General features: G+C 44.8%; 1 protein-coding gene across 2 annotated transcripts in view; it reads right to left on the bottom strand.

Moving 5' to 3' along the window:
• Window positions 1-19,514, bottom strand: part of LOC118389055 (protein bassoon-like) — a 125,191-nt gene extending 105,677 nt beyond the window's left edge. For both annotated transcript variants that reach the window (XM_052527358.1, XM_052527359.1), the window contains exons 1-2: window positions 19,150-19,514; window positions 7,514-7,895 (exon numbers count right to left, since the gene is read on the bottom strand). In XM_052527358.1, coding sequence (XP_052383318.1) covers window positions 7,514-7,895; window positions 19,150-19,328 — 561 coding nt within the window. In that variant the 5' untranslated portion in view covers window positions 19,329-19,514. The remainder of the gene's footprint in view (window positions 1-7,513; window positions 7,896-19,149) is intronic.
• Window positions 19,515-24,336: the final 4,822 nt, after the last annotated feature.

Here is a 24,336-nt window from a genome sequence, read left to right as displayed (position 1 = left end):
AAACTCGGGAAATCTGTCGATGATAGCAAGCTGTCCAGGCCCTGAGGCAGCAAAGCAGCCCCAAATCATGATGCTCCCTCCACCATACTTTACAGTTGGGTTGAGGTTTTGATGTTGGTGTGCTGTGCCTTTTTTTCTCCACACATAGTGTTGTCTGTTCCTTCCAAACAACTCAACTGTAGTTTCATCTGTCCACAGAATGTTTTGCCAGTAGCGCTGTGGAACATTCTGGTGCTCTTTTGCGAATTACAGACGTGCAGCAATGTTGTTGTTTTTTTAACAGCAGTGGCTACTTCTGTGGTGTCCTCCCATGAACACCATTCTTGTTTAGTGTTTTACATATTGTAGACTCGTCAACAGAGATGTTCCAGAGATTTCTGTACATTTTTAGCTGACATTCTTCTTGACCAGTTTAGGCCAGGAGCACACTACCTCACAACACCTCAACTCTAGACTCTGCTGTGGCTAATTATTGGTAATAGGGTTGCAACCGGTAACTTGCCAGAAGTTTTCCAGAAATTCTGGTTAGAAGATTCCACATTTCCTGCTTATTCCCTCCTGATTCGGGGCGGCAGGGTAGCCTAGTGGTTAGAGCGTTGGACTAGTAACCGAAAGGTTGCAAGTTCGAATCCCTGAGCTGACAAGGTACAAATCTGTCGTTCTGCCCCTGAACAGGCAGTTAACTCACTGTTCCTAAGTTAACCCACTGTTCCTAGGCTGTCATTGAAAATAAGAATTTGTTCTTAACTGACTTGCCTAGTAAAATAAAGGTAAAAAAAATAAAAATTTCTGATAATCTTCCAACTGTGATTTCTGGAGAAAATAAATGACATTTTTAGAAATATTTTGCTACCCTAGTTGATAGGTTTGATTAAAATATATATTTTCATTGCATATTAGATACACATGCCCTACAGTATGAACGTCTTGATATCTTGTATTTACTGTCAAATTCCAAGATGCAACTAAACATGTGGATACACACGATAATGAGTTATTATAACGTATAAGTATGGTGTTTAATACAGTTAGTGTTTAATGGAATTAGGACATGTGGGTTTCATGGAGAGATAGTAGCAGAAATCCCTGAGCCTCGGGATAGGAGGGTTTAGGGTGTGTCCAAAATGGCAACCTATTCCCATATGGACCCTGGTCAAATGTAGTGCACTATGAAGGACATAGAGTACCATTTAGGATGCAAGCCCTATTCTCTGTGCTGCAGCTAGCCCTGTTTTCAGACCAGGCAGTTTTTCCAACTAATCTTTCAGCCAAAAGCCGACAAGCTCGCTCTCCAGTTGGTTTTCATTGTTTGACTAAATCATGAATGACTTTGTAATTAAATCTTGATTCCATCATGTTCGCTCCTCGTGCGAATTCTCTGAAATCAGACGATCCTTCATGGCTTCACATTATGGTTTAACCACGTCTGATTTTTATCGCCTTATGCTCTAATTTCATTTCCGCCTTTCTATCTGCTCTCTCCCGCTTTCTTTGCTGCTTTTCTTCTTCTTTTTCTCTCCAGGCTATTATCTTCCACTCTTCAATTCAGTTCAATTGAAATGGCTTTAATATCCCCAAACCAATGGTTATTGATGCCATGGCAAAGATAGCATGCGATACAGGTCTTCAAAATTGGGATCCCTCTCCTCTCCTCTCCTCTCCTCTCCTCTCCTCTCCTCTCCTCTCCTCTCCTCTCCTCTCCCTGATGAAATGATCAGCCTGTAGACAGCGGAGGATGTTGTTATTGGGACACCTGACCACCCCGCATAAGACCAGCATGTTTTTCGTCACTTAAAACAAAGAATTCAGTGTAGTCTGATGCAGTCTTATCTCTGTCATAGCAGCTCTTGTTCTATCTAATGCAACGCATACGCCTGAAACACACATACACACACTGGTACACACGCGTCCCAACAAATACACGCATGCATACACCACACATACGTACAAATATGAAATGGGGTCCGGAATATCTTGTGCTGCTTAAAATGTAACCTATAAATGTAACCTATATTTAACTAGGCAAGTCAGTTAAGAGCAAATTCTTATTTACAATGACGGGCCTACCCCGGCGACGCTGGGACAATTGTCCGCCACCCTATGGGACTCCCAATCACGGCCGGATGTGATACAGCCTGGATTCGAACCAGGGTGCATTTGACCTCTGGGCCGCTCGGGAGCCCAAATTGACACCCTTGATAGAGATGAGCAAAGAATACCGTATAAAAATAAATCATTCAAATACGACGCTATATTGTATGCTCAAAAACAGCTCAGAGAAAGAGATTTTTGTTTAACAAGTAATATTTCTTTCCTAAAAAAGATACGGGTCAATATTATTTGATATTAATTAGTGTTTTCAATGCCTTTCGATATCTCACCTTGCGAGGATAACAGCACTGGGCCTTTTTCAAAAAATGTGTTATGAGTTGGAGAACGTCTGCAAGTATGTAAACATCCGTCGAGGTAAACCATTAGTGAGGATCATTCACACAACTAAAAGACAACACAGGAAAAAACGGCTGATGAAACTGCCGTTCCTCACAATAAAATGGCAGCTCTTAAGATTGTTCAATTCAAGCCACAGGCTTTCAATGGGTTTCAGGTTCAGAGACTGAGATGGCCGTTGCAAAATGCAGATCTTGTGGCAAATATAACCATTTCTTTGTGGATGTTGATGTGTAATTGGGGTTATTGTCTTCCTGGAAGATCCACAAAGTTTGTCCTGGTACTGGATAAAGTTCATGATGCCGTTGACCTCAACAAGGGCACCCAGGATCAGTGGAGGCAAAATTGCCCCATATCATCAACAATCTGCCACCATATTTTACAGTAGGTATGGGGTTATTTTCGGGCTCATGCGTTCTCATTTCGATGACAAACCCACCACTGGTGTGCGAGGCCACAGAGCTCTATTTTCAGGTCATCTGACCAAAACACCGGTTCCAATCCAACTGCCAATGATGTTAAGCAAACTCTAGGAGTTTGTTGCATGACATGAAAATAGAGATATTTTTGAGCATACAGTATAGTATTTGAATGACTTATTTTTGAAAGTCATTTTTGCTCATCTTTATCAAAGGTGTCAATCATTTCGGACCCCAATTTATATGCACATGCGTGCGCGCGCACACAACATCCATCTTCCCTTTTCAGATGACGAGATGAGCATGATTGACAATCCTGCAATTGGTTGATGGCATATCACGGCCATATGTTAGACCCTGTTAATGCCACTCTAAATGACATGGTTGCCATGACGTTGTTTTTATGCGGCCTCGTCTTCAGCCTCACAAATGGCAGCCTATTTAGTGCACAACCTTTTTCTGTCTTTTTTTTTTTTTTTTTTTTTTCCCCCTTTTTTCCCCCCAATTTCATGGTATCCAATTGTTAGTAGCTACTATCTTGTCTCGTCGCTACAACTCCCGTACGGGCTCGGGAGAGACGAAGGTTGAAAGTCATGCGTCCTCCGATACACAACCCAACCAAGCCGCACTGCTTCTGAACACAGCGCCATCCAACCCTGAAGTCAGCCACACCAATGTGTCGGAGGAAACACCGTGCACCTGGCAACCTTGGTTAGTGCGCACTGCACCCGGCCCGCCACAGCAGTCGCTGGTGTGCGATGAGACAAGGATTTCCCTACTGGCCAAACCCTCCCTAACCCGGACAATGCTAGGCCAATTGTGCGTCGCCCCACGGACCTCGCGGTCGCGGACGGTTACGGCAGAGCCTGGGTGCGAACCCAGAGTCTCTGGTGGCACAGCTGGCGCTGCAGTACAGCACCCTGAACCACTGCGCCACCCGGGAGGCCCTGTGCACTACTTTTAACCAAAATATATAGGGAATCGGGTGCCACTTGGGAATCGTCCAATGAGTTCTATTCCACCAGGATGAGGATGGCACATTGGCCTATCATAAATCAACTGTGAGGGGAGGTCAGGGCTGCTGTGTGCTGAACACTAGGACAGTGTCCCTAATGGCACCCCATTCCTTATGTAGTGCACTACTTTTGACCAGAGCCCTCCTATTCTTCCTCCTCCTCTTCCTCCCCATCAACCTCAATATAGAGCGATACAGACAATGTAATGTCATTGCACCGTAAGTAGATCTGTGCTGTGCAGTAGGCAGGGAGCCACGCAGACCAACTCAGTCCACGGTAACTGGGTTCGAGGTTAAATCTCATGGTCCTGTGCTTTCTCACGGGCTAGATCAAGTGGAACACTCTGCCCCTCTCTCTCTCTCTGTCTCCCTGACAGCCTGTGACAAGCTCACCCAGGGCTCAGCTGAAAAAATACCAACACCCACAGACACACTGCTCCCTCAGTTTCTCTGTCTCTCTTACCCTCTGTGTCTTTATCTATTTCGCTCTCGCTCGCTCTCTCTCTTACCCTCTCTGTCTATCTATTTCTCTCTCTCTTGCCCTCTCTGTCTATCTATTTCTCTCTCTCTCTCTTACCCTCTCTGTCTATCTATTTCTCTCTCTCTACCCTTTCTATCTCTCTCTCTCTCTCTCTCTCTCTCTCTCTCTCTCTTCTCTCTCTCTCTCTCTCTCTCTCTCTCTCTCTCTCTCTCTCTCTCTCTCTCTCTCTCTCTCTCTCTGTCTCTCTCTCTCTCTCTCTCTCTCTCTCTCTCTCTCTCTCTCTCTCTCTCTCTCTCTCTCTCTCTCTCATCCTCTGTCTTTATCTATTGCTCTCTCTCTCTCTTTCTCTCTCATCCTCTGTCTTTATCTATTGCTCGCTCTCTCTCTCTCTCTCTCTCTCTCTCTCTCTCTCTCTCTCTCTCTCTCTCTCATCCCGCTCTCTCTCTCATCCTCTGTCTTTATCTATTGCTCGCTCTCTCTCTCTCTCTCTCTCTCTCTCTCTCTCTCTCTCTCTCCCCATCTAATTCTGTTCGATTTCACTCTTTCTTCCCCTCTCTGAACCCCATCTCTACTCCTCTCCTCCCATTCTCTCCTCTGTCTTATTCTCTCCTCCCCTCCTCATGTATCCTCCCATTCTCTCCTATCTTTCCCATTTCAAGCCTGGGGCATCTCATCTCTATCTCTTGTCCACTCTTATCTGCACACACTCACTCCAATATATGTTCATCTCATATACAGTACAGTTCTCTCTCTCTCTCTCTCTCTCTCTCTCTCTCTCTCTCTCTCTCTCTCTCTCTCTCTCTCTCTCTCTCCCTCTCTCCCTCTCTCCCTCTCTCCCTCTCTCCCTCTCTCTCTCTCTCTCTCTCTCTCTCTCTCTCTCTCTCTCTCTCTCTCTCTCTCTCTCTCTCTCTCTCTCTCTCTCTCTCTCTCTCTCTCTCTCTCTCTCTCTCTCTCTCTCTCATTCAGTCACAGACATATTGCTGCATCTCCAGAGGGCTAGTGAGTAGTGTGGTTGGAGCTGGTCCTGGGTCAGAGCCCAGTGGATGGCCAGTCTCAGTCCCAGGATTAATTACCTTACTGTGGGTTATTTACCTTGGACCTTACCTGGCCAACAGGCCTTGGTCCTCGCCACTGGAGGATTCATCACCATCACCCCACCTGCATTATCTTCTCTCTGGAACACTGACTCACTGAATTGCCCATAGGGCTCTAGTCAAAAGTAGTGCACTAGTTAGGACCACATTCTCTAAACCGGACCACATTCTCTAAACCAGACCACATTTTCTAAACCGGACCACATTCTCTAAACAGGACCACATTCTATAAACCCACATTCTATAAACCGACCACATTCTTCTAAACCGGACCACATTCTATAAAACTAAACCGGACCACATTCTCTAAACAGGACCACATTCGCTAAACAGGACCACATTCTCTAAACTGGACCACATTCTATAAACCGGACCACATTCTATAAACCGGACCACATTCTATAAACCGGACCACATTCTCTAAACCAGACCACATTTTCTAAACCGGACCACATTCTCTAAACAGGACCACATTCGCTAAACAGGACCACATTCTCTAAACTGGACCACATTCTATAAACCGGACCACATTCTATAAACCGGACCACATTCTCTAAACAGGACCACATTCTATAAACCGGACCACATTCTATAAACCGGACCACATTCTCTAAACAGGACCACATTCTATAAACCGGACCACATTCTCTAAACAGGACCACATTCTATAAACCGGACCACATTCTATAAACCGGACCACATTCTCTAAACAGGACCACATTCTATAAACCGGACCACATTCTCTAAACACCACATTCTCTAAACCGGACCACATTCTATAAACCGGACCACATTCTATAAACTGGACCACATTCTCTAAACACGACCACATTCTATAAACCGGACCACATTCTATAAACCGGACCACATTCTATAAACCGGACCACATTCTCTAAACCGGACCACATTCTCTAAACCGGACCACATTCTATAAACTGGACCACATTCTATAAACCGGACCACATTCTCTAAACAGGACCACATTCTATAAACTGGACCACATTCTATAAACCGGACCACATTCTATAAACCGGACCACATTCTATAAACCGGACCACATTCTCTAAACCGGACCACATTCTATAAACCGGACCACATTCTCTAAACCGGACCACATTCTCTAAACCGGACCACATTCTCTAAACAGGACCACATTCTATAAACTGGACCACATTCTATAAACTGGACCACATTCTCTAAACAGGACCACATTCTCTAAACTGGACCACATTCTCTAAACTGGACCACATTCTCTAAACAGGACCACATTCTATAAACTGGACCACATTCTATAAACTGGACCACATTCTCTAAACTGGACCACATTCTCTAAACCGGACCACATTCTCTAAACTGGACCACATTCTATAAACTGGACCACATTCTATAAACTGGACCACATTCTCTAAACCGGACCACATTCTCTAAACAGGACCACATTCTATAAACTGGACCACATTCTATAAACTGGACCACATTCTCTAAACAGGACCACATTCTCTAAACTGGACCACATTCTCTAAACAGGACCACATTCTATAAACTGGACCACATTCTATAAACTGGACCACATTCTCTAAACAGGACCACATTCTATAAACCGGACCACATTCTCTAAACCGGACCACATTCTCTAAACCGGACCACATTCTCTAAACCGGACCACATTCTCTAAACCGGACCACATTCTCTAAACCGGACCACATTCTATAAACTGGACCACATTCTCTAAACAGGACCACATTCTCTAAACAGGACCACATTCTCTAAACCAGAATTCTCTAAACAGGACCACATTCTCTAAACCGGACCACATTCTCTAAACCGGACCACATTCTCTAAACCGGAACACATTCTCTAAACAGGACCACATTCTCTAAACCGGACCACATTCTCTAAACCGGACCACATTCTATAAACCAGACCACGGACCAACATGATGATACACAAACAATATCTTGTATAATTGTTAAACAGGTCTATAACTTTCAAAATATATATATATATATATTCCCCCCCTAACAGTTCCACAAGGCCGATCAGAAGCAGGTACTACCTCGGTGAGGTGTGGGTTGGGGTTGAAGCCACACTGGTTGCACACCGTGGATCGGCACTGGGTGCAGGTGCTGCAGTTTGGCTGGTTGTCCTCCGTGGTGCCCGTCAGGTCGGCCGTCTTACAGACGGGGCACAGCTTGCTGCTGGGCATGGGGGCGATCTGGGGCACGGAGTAGGGTGAGGTGGGGGTGACGGCGGGGGACACCGATGGGGACCGTCCTGTCCTGCTACTACCCACGTCCACCTGGAGGTTCTTGCGGGCGACGTGGCTCTGACCCTGCTGCTCCCTCTGGGAGGCCAGGCGGTCCCCCGTCCCAGGCCCAGTCTGGACCCCCGCCTTGGGCCCGGACCCAGGGTCTGTCTGGGGGAGTTTTCCAGAGATGCTGTGGAGGACAGACACACGTTAGACTCTCGTTAGAGGATGTTAGGTTACACCTCAGAAAAACAGGCCTTTTGGGGGTCAAAAATTGAACTGAAACCTCTTAAAGTGTTAAACAGCGAGCAATGATTTTGAATATCACAAGTAACAACATTTAAACATATCCATTTATTTGGTCATGAATCCTGAATGAAAGGGTTTGCAAGTTGCCAATTTGCTTTGGCCAATACCAATATGGGCACGAAAAATGAAAGACTGTGTGAGCTGGAGAAATGGTCTGTTTTCTCCTGGTGAGATAAGAGGAGAAAAGCGTTTGGCTCCTTCAAAGAGCGGTGAATGTTTTTTTTCCCTTTCTGCTTCACTGCTTCCTCTTCCTCGCCCACAGTTTTCAGCCTTCTGACCCCCTGGCAGTGGAAAAGACAGGCTGAGTCTCACATGGCACCCTATTCCCTATATAGTGCACTACTTTTGACCAGAGCCCAGGTCATAAATAGTGCACTAAATAGGGAATAGGGTGCCATTTGAGGCACAACCTCAGTTTCCCCTACAGCATAGTAGCTCTGGAGATGGAAGGAAGAAGTAGGCAACTGGACAAAACACTCGCCCTCTCCATCACACACACACACACACCTCGCCAACCCCGCGGGTCCGCTGAGTACTGAACCAAGCATGCATACATGTAATTCAAGTAGTGGTTTGTGTTGAGTCTATATGGAATAAATGTGCTGGTGTCTGCAGCCTATGAGAGGTTTAGATAAGATTGAGTCTTGGGTATGGAAAATGCCTTTCCGGTGACCTGTCTCTGTGGACTTAACGCCGTTAAGAAGAAAAGACGTGAGGAGAAGGTGGTTTAAATCAGACGTTAGCAGCACTAACAACTTCCCCTCTTGTCTCTTTTTCTCTTCCCCAATCTGCCCACTCTCTGCCCCGCAGACACCCGCCCACGGAGTGGCTACAGCAATTCAAACAGAAGTCCTAGCTTTCTGCTTCCCTGTGAGAACAAGCCACGATACGCAGGCCTTTGTTTCGATGCGCACGTCTTCTTCAAAGTCCAGGAGCCTCCTTCAGCAGTCAAGAAAGACTCTGTTCGGCAGCACACCACTTCCAAGGGCGGGAGAAGGAGATGGAAATGAGAGAAGAGGAGAATGAAAATAGAACTGTTTGTGACAGTGAGTCACTGAAGACGGGCTGAGCAGAGTGGAGCAGAGCAGCATGTTGTGAAGCAGCGCTCAACTCACCCGTTGTTCCGCTCTCACTCTCTCTCTCTCTCTCTAGGAACCGTTCTGTTCACCTAAGACCTGCTCACAGAAACACTAGCACTAGAAAAGGCTTGACAAGAAGTCTCCTCGACAAAAGTCTTCCTGGCGGTGTGCCAATAGGATCCGTAATAATGAGCCGAATGAAAAGGAGCTGAGCTCGGCTCCCGGGTTACATCAAATATACACCTACGAGATGCATAATGTCTTATTAGAAGAGCGCCACGCCTGTTGTTCTACATGGGGCAAAGTGCCCATAATGGTAGTAATACTGGCCATCAGCGATCACCGTTCAACTCGCGGAAAACGATTGCATTTCTCCATTCCATTGTTCACAACTTTTATTACTAACAACTGCAACTAGTTTGGAAAGGGGTCAAATGAAGTACTATTAAAAAATATATGTTTGGTGGCAACTAAAATGTTTTTTTATTTGGGTTCAAAACCTATCGTTTCTGCTAATGAAGGCTTGTAGAGTGGAATCCCCTGTGGTCCTGACAAAGCCCAAGCGTCAGGCGTTAAACAAACAAAGCCCAAACCTCAGGCGATAGACAAACAATCCCAAACGCACACACACACACAGACACACACACACACACACACCAGGCATTAAAACCAAACGGCAGGAAGCCACGAGTGGGATAGCAGCGCTCTATGCTCATCCATACGCTCATCCACCAGTGGACAGCACTCTGTTGAAAGCAAAGCACCTTGGGATTTTGCATCTGTTGTTATTAAGCAATAAGAGGAAAGGCAGGTGGTTTGCTTTATCCCAGAGTGAATAGCATAAACGCCTGGTGCAACTCTCCTCTCCGATAAGCGTCGCTCTGAGTCTGGTGCCAGTGGAAGTGAGTAGGAAGCAGAGCCTTTTGTTGGTGTGCGGTTAGAGCGAGAGAGCTAGGCTCCGAACCACCGTGCCAAATACCAATGTCAGAGACGAGCAAGTGAACAGCGTTTGCTTACCTCCACAGCTCAACAACGCATCTGCAGTAGGCCTACCGATGTACAGTGTGTACAGCAATTACATTCAGTGAAGGCTACTATAGAACACAACATTCTGAGTACAGACAGATATCTAGGTTCTCAGCCATTACAAATGAATCCACAGCATGCAGTGTATCCTCTCAGTACGGAGGCCTCTCCCCTCACTGCACATTTTCAATGCAGATAGTACTAGAATCATATAGGCCATTTAGCAGAAACCTTTATTCAAAGCACTTTACAATCATGCGTGCATACGTTTTTTTGTATGGGTGGCCCCGGCGGGAATCGAACCCACAATCCAGGCGCCACGCTTTACCAACTGAGCCACATGGAAAATTAGGCCAAGACACAATTCCTGGCACGGACAGATATTCAGACACTGTCGAAGGTACAACCACAGCTGCTGTACTCAGCACACAGAGCTCCTCCGTGAAGAGACAGACGACGCTGACCTCCTCAGAACCAACACAGGGCTGTGCTCACTAATGGCGCTTCATGTGGGACCTTTTAGCAGTGAATTATTACAATCTATACGCAATATATATTGAAATAAATGGACAGGCAATTACCATTTCCTTCATGAACATGGTCAGTGGCAGGGAACTCAATATTTCAGCAGCAGGAGATGGTGCTGGGGTGTCTCTCAAATGTAACCCTATTCCCCTTTATAGTGCACTCCTTTTGACTCATAGGTCCTGAAAGTAGTGCACTATATAGGGAATAGTGTGCTGTTGGAGAAGCAGACCGGGTTTCTCTGACTCCCTCCCATCTTTCTCCTGATAGAGGTAATAGTCTGGAGAAAATCTCACACCCCAGAGAGTTTCTTAGTTTGTACATAGATTTACATCATCCCCTCTGTCTTCTACTGGAAGGGAAATGGCTAGCCAGCTGAGAGTGAGAATTAGATTGTCTCTCTCTCTGTGTGTGTGTGTGTGTGTGTGTGTGTGTGTGTGTGTGTGTGTGTGTGTGTGTGTGTGTGTGTGTGTGTGTGTGTGTGTGTGTGTGTGTGTGTGTGTGTGTGTGTGTGTGTGTGTGTGTGTGTGTGTGTGTGTGTGTGTGTGCATTTGTTTAACAAAGACACTCAGACACTGCATGACATTCTACTCAAATGTTGTGTGTGTGTGTGTGTGTGTGTGTGTGTGTGTGTGTGTGTGTGTGTGTGTGTGTGTGTGTGTGTGTGCGTGCATGTGTGTGCGTGCGTATGGGTGCGTGCATGTGTGCGTGTGCGTGCGCGCGCATGTGTGTGCGGTGTGTGTGTGTGTGCACGAGGAAGAGGGATAAGTAGGAACGTAAGAGTGAAGGTCTCCATGTGAACGTACTGTGAACGTAATATGTGTGCACAACATGTTCAGTATTGTGAAGGCTCTCAGTTCCAAATATCCGTGTACTGTATGTTTGTGAGATTCCATGGCAGTAAACTGGGAGTACATACATAAGCATTTATGATACAACAACCACCTATCATCACTATCAGCTTGATCAAGTCAACCACTGATGCTCTTTTTACTGTGGGAACAACACCATGGATCATTCAGAGACAAGGTGAAACATCACAAAGGATAAATCACAGTAGGGAAGAGCTTGTGTGTTTATCACAAATGGCCCCCTGTTCCCTTTATGGGACCATTGAGCTCTCGTCAAAAGTAGTGCCACTATATAGGGAATAGGGGGCCATTGGGCCCTGGTCAAAAGTAGTGCACAAGAATAGGGAATAGGGGGCCATTTGGGATGCAGCATGATGAATGAATCGCCTGGTCTTGGCCACGTCTGGGGTTTGGGAGCCATTGTGAAAATATGCCATTATTTGATTATAATATTTTGAATATGCCATTATTCCAAAACATGTCAATATCTGCAAGTAATATAGATCTTGATCCAAAGCAACGATGTGGCCAAGATTGCAGGGAGGGAGCCATTTCCCCGAGCTTTTCTATCACCTAGGTGGCAGTGCAATGAAAAATATCGCAGAATGACTACAGGACTATGATGGGGTCCGCGGTAACCCTATTCCATATTTAGTACACTACTTTTGACCAAGGACAATAGGGCTCTGGTCAAAAGTAGTGCACTATATAGGGCACAGGGTGCCATTTGGGACATATTCTGTGCCTGTCTGCACATTCCAAGCTGACCCTTGACCCTCTGTGGATGCACAAATGGCAGGGATATTCCTGTGGAAATCCGAAATGGGACCCTAGACTCTATATAGTGGCCTGCTTTTGACATGGGTCCATAGCTGTGCAGTGCACCATAGTAGAAATAGGGTGCCATTTCAGACACAGGTCTTTAACACAAAACAACTCAGAATAATTAGATGGGCCCTGGTCAAAAGTAGTGCACCATTTGGGATGCAAATAATCCTCAACGGTCATCATCAAATCTGTCTGATTGCATACTGCGGATCAATGACGAACCAACCAAGCAGCCATGATTGAAAGGACAATCACGTGACCGGGTGTCTGATCCATTAGGCAACGTATGAGTAGCAAATGGAACCCTATTCCCGGTGGGACCCTGGTCAAAAGTAGTGCACTACATAGGGAATTAGGGCACCATTTGGGATGCAACGGATACAAATGCTGATTAGCAACAGCTACTCCCATGGGCCTTGTGGAGGGGTATCTGAGTAAGCCTAGAGACATGTGGTTGTCTGGCAGCTACAGCTTGGAGTGCTTGGGTTCATCATAGACCTCTGTTTTTTTCTAGGCCATTTCTACTACTGCTTAACATTACCAGATGTTCAGCTAAATTAAAAAATACACTCTGCATAGTGCAATCTATGTTCCCATGTGCTTCATTGGCATTTTCCACCCTCATCACGTCTGATGAAGACCTAGGTGTGAAAACATTGCCAATCACGTTCAGTGGCTCAGTCACCACACACACACACACACACACAGTTTGCATCCCAAATGGCACCCTATTCCCTCTATTCTCTATGGGCCCTGGTCAAAAGTAGTGCACTATATAGGGAATAGGGGGCTGTATGGGACGTGGATTTAGGTCTCACCTCTGTTAGGCAGTTTGTCGGGAATGTGAGACGAAGATAGCAATGAGCCTTTAAAACCACCTACTGTTTTTTTTTATGAAACATGGTAATGGGTTTCTCTCGCCCTCTCTCCCTACCTCTCTCCTTTCTCCCTCTCCAGAGAGACGGCTACACACATATATGTGGCAGTCTCACACCGATTGATTTGCCATGGGCTATTGGCTGAGATATCACCATAAAACATAGCCACGGAAAATGCAGAGCGAACAGCACCAACCGTCGAACCCATCTGTGGTTGTCACAGGCTCTGTGATTTGTGATGTACATGTGGCACCACCCAGAGAGACAGAAATTCACCGATATGCGAGGAGGAATCTGAATTGACGTTCACCGAATTCACCTACTGCACATGCAAAAATAGGCAGACATACCGCCTGGACTAGCCTCCTGTGATCCAGAGGGTGTACTTCACTGAAAGAAAGGGGCCCATAGGATTGTTTTGGGGGGGGGATACCCTGGAGGTCCCCCCCCCCACCCCCAGATGTCGTAAGCCATGGCAAAAAAAAACACAAAAAAATGACAGGGGAATTTCTTGTAGCCTCATGGCAAGATGTGTAGAACACCAGGAAATTTGCTTTAAAAATCAGAATTTTCTCAGCCTCATCTCAAAATGTGTAGAATAGCATGAGATTAGCTATACAACTGAAAATGTTTCTCTCTGCCCCATGGCAATATGTGTAGAAATGCAGGAAATGAGCTTTCAAACAGCAAGATTTTCGCTCAGCCTCATGGCAAAGCATGTAGAATAGCATGGCGTTAGCTATACAACAGCACATTTTTGTCTTTGCCACATAGCAAAATGTGTAGAGTTGTAGAAAGTTAGCTGCTTGTTTTCCCCAAAATCACATATATAAATTATATATATTTACACACAACTGCGACTAAATGTATGTGGACACCTGCTCACCAAACATCTCACTTCAAAATCATGGGCATTAATAGGGAGTTGGTCCCTGTTGCTGCTATAACAGCCTCCACTCTTCTGGGAAGGCTTTCCACTAGATGTTGGACAATTGCTGCGGGAACTTGCTTCCATTCAGCTACAAGAGCATTAGTGAGGTTGGGCACTGATGTTGGGTGATTAGGCCTGGCTCACAGTCTGTGTTTTAATTCATCCCAAAGGTGTTTGATGGGGTTGAGGTCAGAGCTCTGTGCAGGGCAGTCAAGTTCTTCCACACCGATCTGTACAAACCCTTTCTGTATGGACCTCGGTTCGTGCACGTGGGCATTGTCATGCTGAAACAGGAAAGGGCCTTCCCCAAATTGCTTCCACAAAGCTGGAAGTACAGAATCGTCTAAAATGTGATTTTATGCTGTAGCGTTAAGATTTCCCTTAACTGGCACTAAGGGGCCTAACCCAAACCATGAAAAACACCCCCAACCATTATTCCTCCTCCACCAAACTTTAGAGTTGGCACTATGCATTGGGGCAGATAGCGTTCTCCTGGTATCTGTCCAACCCAGATTTGTCCGTCGGACTGCCAGATAGTGAAGCATCACTCCAGAGAACGCGTTTCCACTGCTCCAGATTCCAAAGGTGGGTTTCAATGCTCGGACATTGAAACCCATTTCATGAATCTTCCGACGAACAGGTTGCTTCCAGAGGCAGTTTGGTAGTGAGTGTTGCAACGGACAGATGATTTTTACGTGCTACGCGCTTCAGCACTCGGTGGTCCCGTTCTGTGAACTTGTGTGGGCTACCACTTCGCTGCTGAGCCGTTGTTGCTCCTAGAAATTTCCACTTCAAAATAACAACCATTTTAAGAACTGGAAAGGTGGCATCCTACAATGGTGCTACATTGAAAGTCACTGAGCTCTTCAGTAAGGCCATTCTACTGCCAACGTGTGGAAATGTGCTCTATTTAATAAACCTGTCAGCAATGGGTGTGGCTGAAATAGCCGAATCCACTCATTTGAAGTGGTGTCCACACACACACACACACACACACATCTATATATATATACACAGTACGAGTCAAAAGTTTGGACATGCCTACTCATTCAAGGTTTTTTTTTTTTTTTTTATCTTTTCTACATTGTAGAATAATAGTGAAGACATAACAACTATGAAATAACACATATGGAATCATGTAGTAACCAAAAAGGTATTAAACAAATCAAAATATATTTTATATTTGAGATTCTTCAAAGTAACCACCCTTTGCCTTGATGACAGTTTTGCACACTCTTGGCATTCTCTCAACCAGCTTCATGGGGTATTCACCTGGAATGCATTTCAATTAACAGGTATGCCTTGTTAAAAGTTAATTTGTGGAATGTATTTCCTTCTTAATGCGTTTGAGCCAATCAGTTGTGTTGTGACAAGGTAGAGGTGATATACAGAAGATAGCCCTATTTGGTAAAAGACCAAGTGTTTTCTTCAAGTGCAGTCGCAAAAAACATCAAGCGTTATGATGAAACTTGCTCTCATGAGGACTGCCACAGGAAAGAAAGACCCAGAGTTACCCCGCTGCAGAGGACAAGTTCATTAGAGTTGACTGTACCTCAGATTGCAGCCCAAATAAATGCTTCACAGAGTTGAAGTAACAGATACATCTCAACATAAACTATCCAGAAGAAACTGTGTGAATTAGGCCTTCATGATCAAACTGATGCAAAGAAACCACTACTAAAGGACGCCAATAAGAAGAAGAGACTTGCTTGAGCCAAGAAACACTTGCAATGGACATTAAACCAGTGGAAATCTGTCCTTTGGTCTAATAATTTCAAATGTGCGATTTTTGGTTCCAACCTCCATTTCTTAGATGAACAGATGATCTCTGCATGTGAAGCATGGAGGAGGAGGTGTTATGGTGTGGGGGTGCTTTGCTGATGACACTGTCTGGGATTTATTTAGAACTCAAGGCACACATAACCAGCATGGCTACCACAGCATTCTGTAGGGATACTCCATCCAATCTGGTGTGCGCTTAGTGGGACTATCATTTGTTTTTCAACAGGACAATGACCCAACACACCTCCAGGCTGTGTAAGGGCTATTTGACAAAGAAGGAGAGGGATGGAGTGCTGCATCAGATGAACAGGCCTCCACAATCACCCGACCTCAACCCAATTGAGATGATTTGGGATGAGTTGGACCACAGAGTGAAGAAAAAGCAGCCAACAGGTGCTCAGCATATGTGGGAACTCCTTCAAAATGGTTGGAAAAGCATTCCAGGTGAAGATAGTTGAGAGAAGGCCAAGCGAGTGCAAAGCTGTCATCAAGGCAAAGGGTGGCTACTTTGAAGAATCTAAAATCTAAAAATACATTTGGATTTGTATAACACTTTTTAAGTTACTACATGATTCCATGTATTATTTAATTGTTTTGATGTCTTCACTATTATTCTACAATGTAGAAAATAGTACAAATAAAGAAAAACACTTCAATGAGTAGGTGTGTCCAAACTTTTGACTGGTACTGTATATACAGTGCATTCGGAAAGTATTCAGACCCCTTGACTTTTTCCACATTTTGTTACGTTACAGCCTTATTCTAAAATATATAAAATAACAAAAAAAAATCCTCATTAGTCTACACACAATACCCCGTAATGAAAAAGTGAAAACAGATTTTTAGACATTTTTGCAAATGTATACGGAGATCTTCGATCGGGTTCAAGTCCGGACTCTGGCTGGGCCACTCAAGGACATTCAGAGACTTGTCCCGAAGCCACTCCTGCGTTGTCTTGGCTGTGTGCTTAGGGTCATTGTACTGTTGGAAGGTGAACCTTCAACCCAGTCTGAGGTCCTGAGTGCTCTGGAGCATATTTTCACCAAAGATCTCTCTGCACTTTGCTCTGTTCATCTTTCCCTTGATCCTGACTCGTCTCACAGTCCCTGCCACTGAAAAACATCCCCACAGCATGATGCCGCCACCACCATGCTTCGCCGTAGGTATGGTTCCAGGTTTACTCCAGACTTGACACTTGGCATTTAGGCCAAAGAGTTCAATCTTGGTTTCATCAGACCAGAGAATCTTGTTTCTCATGGTCAGAGTCCTTTAGGTTCCTTGTGGCACCTAAAGAAAGTGGGCAGTCATGTGCCTTTTACTGAGGAGTGGCTTCCGCCTGCCCACTCCACCATAAAGGCCTGATCGGTGGAGTGCTGCAGAGATGGTTGTCCTTCTGGAAGGTCCTCCCATCTCCACATAGGAACTCTGGAGCTCTGTCAGAGTGACCATCGGGTTCTTTGTCACTTCACTGACCAAGGCCCTTTTCCCCCGATTGCTAAGTTTGTGATATCAGTTTTTTTGTGATATCAGATTTGTTTTTAGCAAAAAAACAATCATGTTTTCACTTTGTCATTATGGGGCATTGGGTGGAGATTGATGAGGATTGCTTATTTATTTTTATCCATTTTAGAATGAAGCTGTAATGTAACAAAATGTTGAAAAAGTGAAGGGGTCTGAATGCACACTATATACCGTATATTATTTTGGAGGGTTGGGGGGGGGTGGCCTTCACTACCCTGTGCGTTTTGTCTCAGACAAGGCTTACATACATGCAAAATAAGCCTATATACTGTACATACTACAGGCAGCGCTATCTGCTGATGGTATTCTGGTCTTCAGCTTGTGTCATCCAGTCACAATGATGTTAGAGACCATCAGCCTGACAGTTATCTACACACACAGGATGCTCAGCTGAAGACCGTGTGTGTGTGTGTGTGAGAGAGAGAGTGAGTGTGTTTGTGTGTGTTACAAATGAATAATGAGTAGCAAATGAATATTAATAGTAAACACACAGTAGGCTGGGCTACATGATACAATTGACAAAAGACCATATGGGGAGGGAATGCGACTTTTCTTCTTCACGTGAGGCATATGATTCACTCGATTCGGCGTTGGTGTAACATTAATCACGAAGGTTGCATGCAAACTTTACTTTGCACAGTCCATTTTACGGTCTCATACGTGGGAAAATATTTATGTTTTATTTACGTCATGGTGCTCCAACAGCAACCGACAATTTAAAAGGTGTGGCGATACAAATGATTCAAGAGTTGGAAACATGGAAACACGTTGACTCAATATGCTTTCATCCCATCACCCCGTCTCTAAAGTACAGTATGTTACTAATCTATCGTTTTTTCTTTTTCTATTGGAATATTATCTATTGAAGAAGTGATGATTGTATTTTCTGCTAAGACTCTAACGGTCGCCTTTTAGACCGCTTTTTGGCAGGTGTTGTGGTCAATTGACGAGAAAAAACGGTTGATCTTTCTCTGAATCTACGTCACGTGAAAAGACCACTACAGTCACTGCAGCTGCTTTTCCGCACACGTCACGCCCATCGTGGAATCAAAGTGTAAAAAGCAATGGAATCGTTTATCTACTAAAAGGGCTACATTTTAGAGATCACCAAAAGAGAATGTAACAAGTATGAACGTGGTGTTTCGCTTCATCGTAAAGAGATGGCCCCTCTAGTATAGCTACAATCTGATATCCCAATCTCACGCACACCGTGCAAGAGCGGGCGTGGAATCTTCATCAATGAAAATGTTCAATTTGGTGGCTACAATATGCTTACGCACGCTATAATTATACAGTATAGAGCTGTGACCATTCACGATTTAAAATGTCTACCTTCTCTTTATCGCTTATACAGTAGCTGACTGCCTTACTTTAGCTCACCCGCCCGTTAACGTGATGTTTTAGCCATTTATGCATGACTGTTGCATCACATTTGTACAAGTAACCGATTCAACAAATGGCTACATTGCAAAACTAGGAATAACCTAGCCTATATGGACAATATGTGTTGACAACGATATTGTAAATAAATAATTAAAAACACCAGCTGTAGCCTATTTTCTCCACACTCTGACAAACGGCCACTATAGGCTATAGCTGATCGTCCACTAAAGGCTACGCTACATGACATGCATCACGATAAATAAATATCCTGGAAACAGAAACACTGTTGTTTTATTGTCACGGTTCTGCAGAGAACTGTCCCAGATAGTACCTGTTAATCCCCGGGCCGGGTCCGGCCCCCGTCCCTCCCGTTGGCGCACCATTGCTGGGCTTGATGAGCTGTCCAGAGCCTGCTGGTGCTGAAATGGAAGTCGGAGCCCCTGGGGAAGGAACAGCGGAGCCGGGCTGCCCCGGCTGGCCCTCACCCTCGATGCTGCCTTCGTTCCCCATCGTCTCAGAAGATGATTCGGAGGAGAGAAACGAAGTTGTAGAGGGTTCTACAGTTAGAATTAAAAAACTCAGAGGAAACTCAACGCTGCTCCCCTTCCGCCATCATCACCTACAATTCTGTTTCCTGCACGGAGCACGCGCACTGGCGGAAAGACGGAGGACGCGAGCTGACGCAAAAGGGAGTGAGCGCGTACGGGCGCGTGCCCTTAAGTCCTCGTTTGTGTCCCCTTGCCAAGAAACTTGAACCGCTATGAAAAACATGACATTTTCCAATATAGAAGCAATTTTAACAGGAAACTGTCATTCATCTCCATTGTTCACTGCATGTTACGTAGGCGTAGTGTTTGTTAACAGGCCTACTATGCTCCACGGAGAGGCGTGTCTCCCGAACAGTGGACCAATTACAGTGGTGCTCTCCAGGTTGCGCAACCTGTTATGCATTAAAGCGCTGAGATGGATTGAAAATAACGACCACTAAATAGAATAAACCAAATCTTCTATGACGCCTGCACGGTCTCTTCCTCGTTAAAAGGCTACATTCTCAAAGGGCACTAGACAGATCGTGCATCCAAAATGGCACCCTTATTCCCTATTTAGTGCACTGCTTTTAACCAGGGCCCACAGGGCTCTGATCAAAAGTAGTATACTGTATAGAGAATAGGGTGCTATTTGGGTGTCAGGCAGCTGCCCTGTTCCCTCCCTTCCCTTCCCTTCCAGTCCCCCTGTCTGTCCTTTCTGGCCATGGTTTTCTGTGACTATTGATCAGTTAACTATTGATCAGCTCCAGGTGCTGTGCTCTGCAGGACCCAGCGGATGTCATTTCCTCCGCAGCTAAGGCTACTCCACCATTGATAAGGCTATCTACAATCTCTCCCCTCAGCACCACTCTCATTCATTCACACTCCTGCAAAAAAACCCGGTTGTCACCAGCTTCAATAGCCACAAAGTTATAAACCCTGCCTATTTAAAAAAAAAATGTATCTTGTTAAAGTTGGATTTTAAACTTAACCTTAACCACACTGCTAACCCTGACCTTAAATGAAAACTAATGATAGAGGAGGTAAATAATAATCATGTAGAGCAGTGTCGGCCAGTCCATTAGGCAGCCGCCTAGAGCGGCAGTTTGAAGAGGGCAGCATTTTCTGAGCTAAACTGACAAAGACACACCACCAACAACACATAAAACTTCACATTATTCTGCCCATAAACAATGATAACTTCCCTCACCCAGTGGCATAAGGGCTATTTAGGTGAGTGCCTCATGATAAGCAGTGCCCAGTTTGCCAAAGGCAGGGGTGCAAAATATTTAGCTTGTCCATGCCCTGCGCGCCTCTCCAGGGTGTTGGAGAGACGCAGCTCAGTGGCAGAATTAAATCAACGGGCAGAATGAAAACAGGCATATGGTCCAGACTTAGGTTAACGTTAAAATGAGGTATAGTTTCAGTGAGGTTAAGGTTAGATTTAGGGAAAGGCATAAAAGTTAACATTGGGGTTAGCATAACGCGATTCATTTCCTGCCTAAAATAATGAAAAAGAAAAGGCCAACTACAATGTAGTCATGTCAGTGCACTGTTGGCTCAGAGTGAACCTGTGTCCCAAATGGCACCCTATTCCCTACATAGAGCACTACATCTTCAAGGTGCATGGCCAGCTCTATCATGGTGGTGTGACAATGCCATTGGGTTAAGGAAGATTAGCAGGTGAAACCAGTACACCGGAACAAGCCCTATTTAATACATACACTCCACATTCATAATGACACTTTGGCCCTAAACATTTTTTTTAAATAACAATCGGAGTGGATTTTTTAATCCATAATGTTGAGTTGTGCTGACTTGACCAAAGCTAAGATTGAGGCTAGCTTGGGTTATGGCTTCCTGGTTGTAAGGTTTATGTATAATGCTAGGTTTACACTGCTCAATGGTCGATCTCCTGCAATATATAGAGCTCATGAATATGTCCATAGGCAGAATTGTTGACTTGTTGGTGTCAAGCATGTAAGGTATACCAAGGTTTTAGCCTATATTTAGGGCACACCTCATAGAAGACTGGATATGTGGGTGAGAGATGGCCTTACTTTCTTCTGCCAGCATGGATATGCAGGTGAATATGAACTTGTCATAATTATGGGTCCTCCTCTGGTCTTCGATCTGGTCAAAACATGGTTAGAGATCTTGATTAACACACCAACATACAAGCACACACATACACTGAGTATATCAAACATTAGGAACACCTTCCTAATATTGAGTTGCACCCCCCCATGTTCTCCAATGCTTCCCACAGTTGTGTCAAGTTGGCTGGATGTCCTTTGGGTGGTGGACCGTTCTTGATACACACATGAAACTGTTGAGCATGAAAATCCCAGGAGTGTTGCAGTTCTTGACACAAACCGGTGCGCCTGGCACATAGTGCCTTGCGAAAGTATTCGGCCCCCTTGAACTTTGCGACCTTTTGCCACATTTCAGGCTTCAAACATAAAGATATAAAACTGTATTTTTTTGTGAAGAATCAACAACAAGTGGGACACAATCATGAAGTGGAACGACATTTATTGGATATTTCAAACCTTTTTAACAAATCAAAAACGGAAAAATTGGGCGTGCAAAATTATTCAGCCCCCTTAAGTTGATACTTTGTAGCGCCACCTTTTGCTGCGATTACAGCTGTAAGTCGCTTGGGGTATGTCTCTATCAGTTTTGCACATCGAGAGACTGACATTTTATCCCATTCCTCCTTGCAAAACAGCTCGAGCTCAGTGAGGTTGGGTGGAGAGCATTTGTGAACAGCAGTTTTCAGTTCTTTCCACAGATTCTCGATTGGATTCATGTCTGGACTTTGACTTGGCCATTCTAACACCTGGATATGTTTATTTTTTAACCATTCCATTGTAGACTTTGCTTTATGTTTTGGATCATTGTCTTGTTGGAAGACAAGTCTCCATCCCAGTCTCAACCTGACTCCATCAGGTTTTCTTCCAGAATGGTACTGTATTTGGCTCCATCCATCTTTCCATCAATTTTAACCATCTTCCCTGTCCCTGCTGAAGAAAAGCAGGCCCAAACCATGATGCTGCACCTCCATGTTTGACAGTGGGGATGGTGTGTTCAGGGTGATGAGCTGTGTTGCTTTTACGCCAAACATAACATTTTGCATTGTTGCCAAAAAGTTCCATTTTGGTTTCATCTGACCAGAGCACCTTCTTCCACATGTTTGGTGTGTCTCCCAGGTGGCTTGTGGCAAACTTTAAACAACACTTTTTATGGATATCTTTAAGAAATTGCTTTCTTCTTGCCACTCTTCCATAAAGGCCAGATTTGTGCAATATACGACTGATTGTTGTCCTATGGACAGAGTCTCCCACCTCAGCTGTAGATCTCTGCAGTTCATCCAGAGTGATCATGGGCCTCTTGGCTGCATCTCTGATCAGTCTTCTCCTTGTATGAGCTGTAAGTTTAGAAGGACGGCCAGGTCTTGGTAGATTTGCAGTGGTCTGATACTCCTTCCATTTCAATATTATCGCTTGCACAGTGCTCCTTGGGATGTTTAAAGCTTGAGAAATCTTTTTGTATCCAAATCCGGCTTTAAACCTCTTCACAACAGTATCTCGGACCTGCCTGGTGTGTTCCTTGTTCTTCATGATGCTCTCTGCGCTTTTAACGGACCTCTGAGACTATCACAGTGCAGGTGCATTTATACAGAGACTTGATTACACACAGGTGGATTGTATTTATCATCATTAGTTATTTAGGTCAACATTGGATCATTCAGAGATCCTCACTGAACTTCTGGAGAGAGTTTGCTGCACTGAAAGTAAAGGGGCTGAATAATTTTGCACGCCCAATTTTTCAGTTTTTGATTTGTTAAAAAAGTTTGAAATATCCAATAAATGTCATTCCACTTCATGATTGTGTACCACTTGTTGTTGATTCTTCACAAAAAAAAATACAGTTTTATATCTTTATGTTTGAAGCCTGAAATGTGGCAAAAGGTTGCAAAGTTCAAGGGGGCCGAATACTTTCGCAAGGCACTGACTGGACTATCATACCCCATTCAAAGGCACTTAAATCTTTTGCCTTGCCCATTCACCCTCTGAATGGCACACATACACAATCCCATGTCTCAAGGCTTAAAAATCCTTCTTCAACCTATCTCCTCCCCTTCATCTGAACTGATTGAAGTATATTTAACAAGTGACATCAATACAGGATCGTCGCTTTCACCTGGTCAGTCTGTCAGGGAAAGAGCAGGTGTTCTTCATGTTTTGGATACTCTGTGTACACCCACCTAGATACTGCAGCTTTGGATGCAAACACACGGGGGAGCATGGAGAAACAATTACTTTCTCTGGGTGCATATATTAACGTGCCTAAACGTCTCCAAAGTGACACGACATTGGAAGGAACCCATGTGGCGAGAGGCCTTGCTGACCGATGATATAACTGTGTGACTAAGGGGGTTCAGCAGCACATCCTGGAACCATTGCTACACCCCGTGGACATAGGCAGCAACAAAAAAAAAATGTCAGCTTGGACATTTCTTAACACTCACTCATCTCAGTCGTGCTGGCTGGGGCACAGGGCCACAGCAAAGGCCCTTCGATTCTGTCGGTCTCTGGCCATCTTTACCGTGGCCCTGCTCTACTGATGTGGCTGGAGCGCAGTCTCGACTCTCCTCTCCCATGTTGTCTTGGGCCTCCCCCGCTTACGTCTGCCCTCTGGACTCCAGAGGGTATTCCTCCTTAGGAAAGTCTCCAGCTCCAGCGGTGTCTCAACATATAAAGATCTTGTAACGATACTCGCTATATGAAGCATGTTACAATTCCCACCAAGTGGAGGAGTTCCTATTGGCGCGAAGCATAAGTAAGGTGTTTGCGTTCCGCGCCTCGGCGGGTACCGTTCGTAACACTATTCAAATCAGAGAGGATGGTCGCGGACTATACTCAGTCTGCCAAAAGGATGGAAGTCTCTTTGTGCAAGTAATGGAATAAAGGCAGTCAAAGCCAAGC

This window comes from Oncorhynchus keta, chromosome 10 (genome assembly GCF_023373465.1).
Source record: "Oncorhynchus keta strain PuntledgeMale-10-30-2019 chromosome 10, Oket_V2, whole genome shotgun sequence".
Lineage (NCBI taxonomy): Eukaryota > Metazoa > Chordata > Actinopteri > Salmoniformes > Salmonidae > Oncorhynchus > Oncorhynchus keta.
The sequence above is the reverse complement of the archived record's forward strand: the minus strand, read 5'-3'. Positions and strand labels throughout refer to the sequence as shown.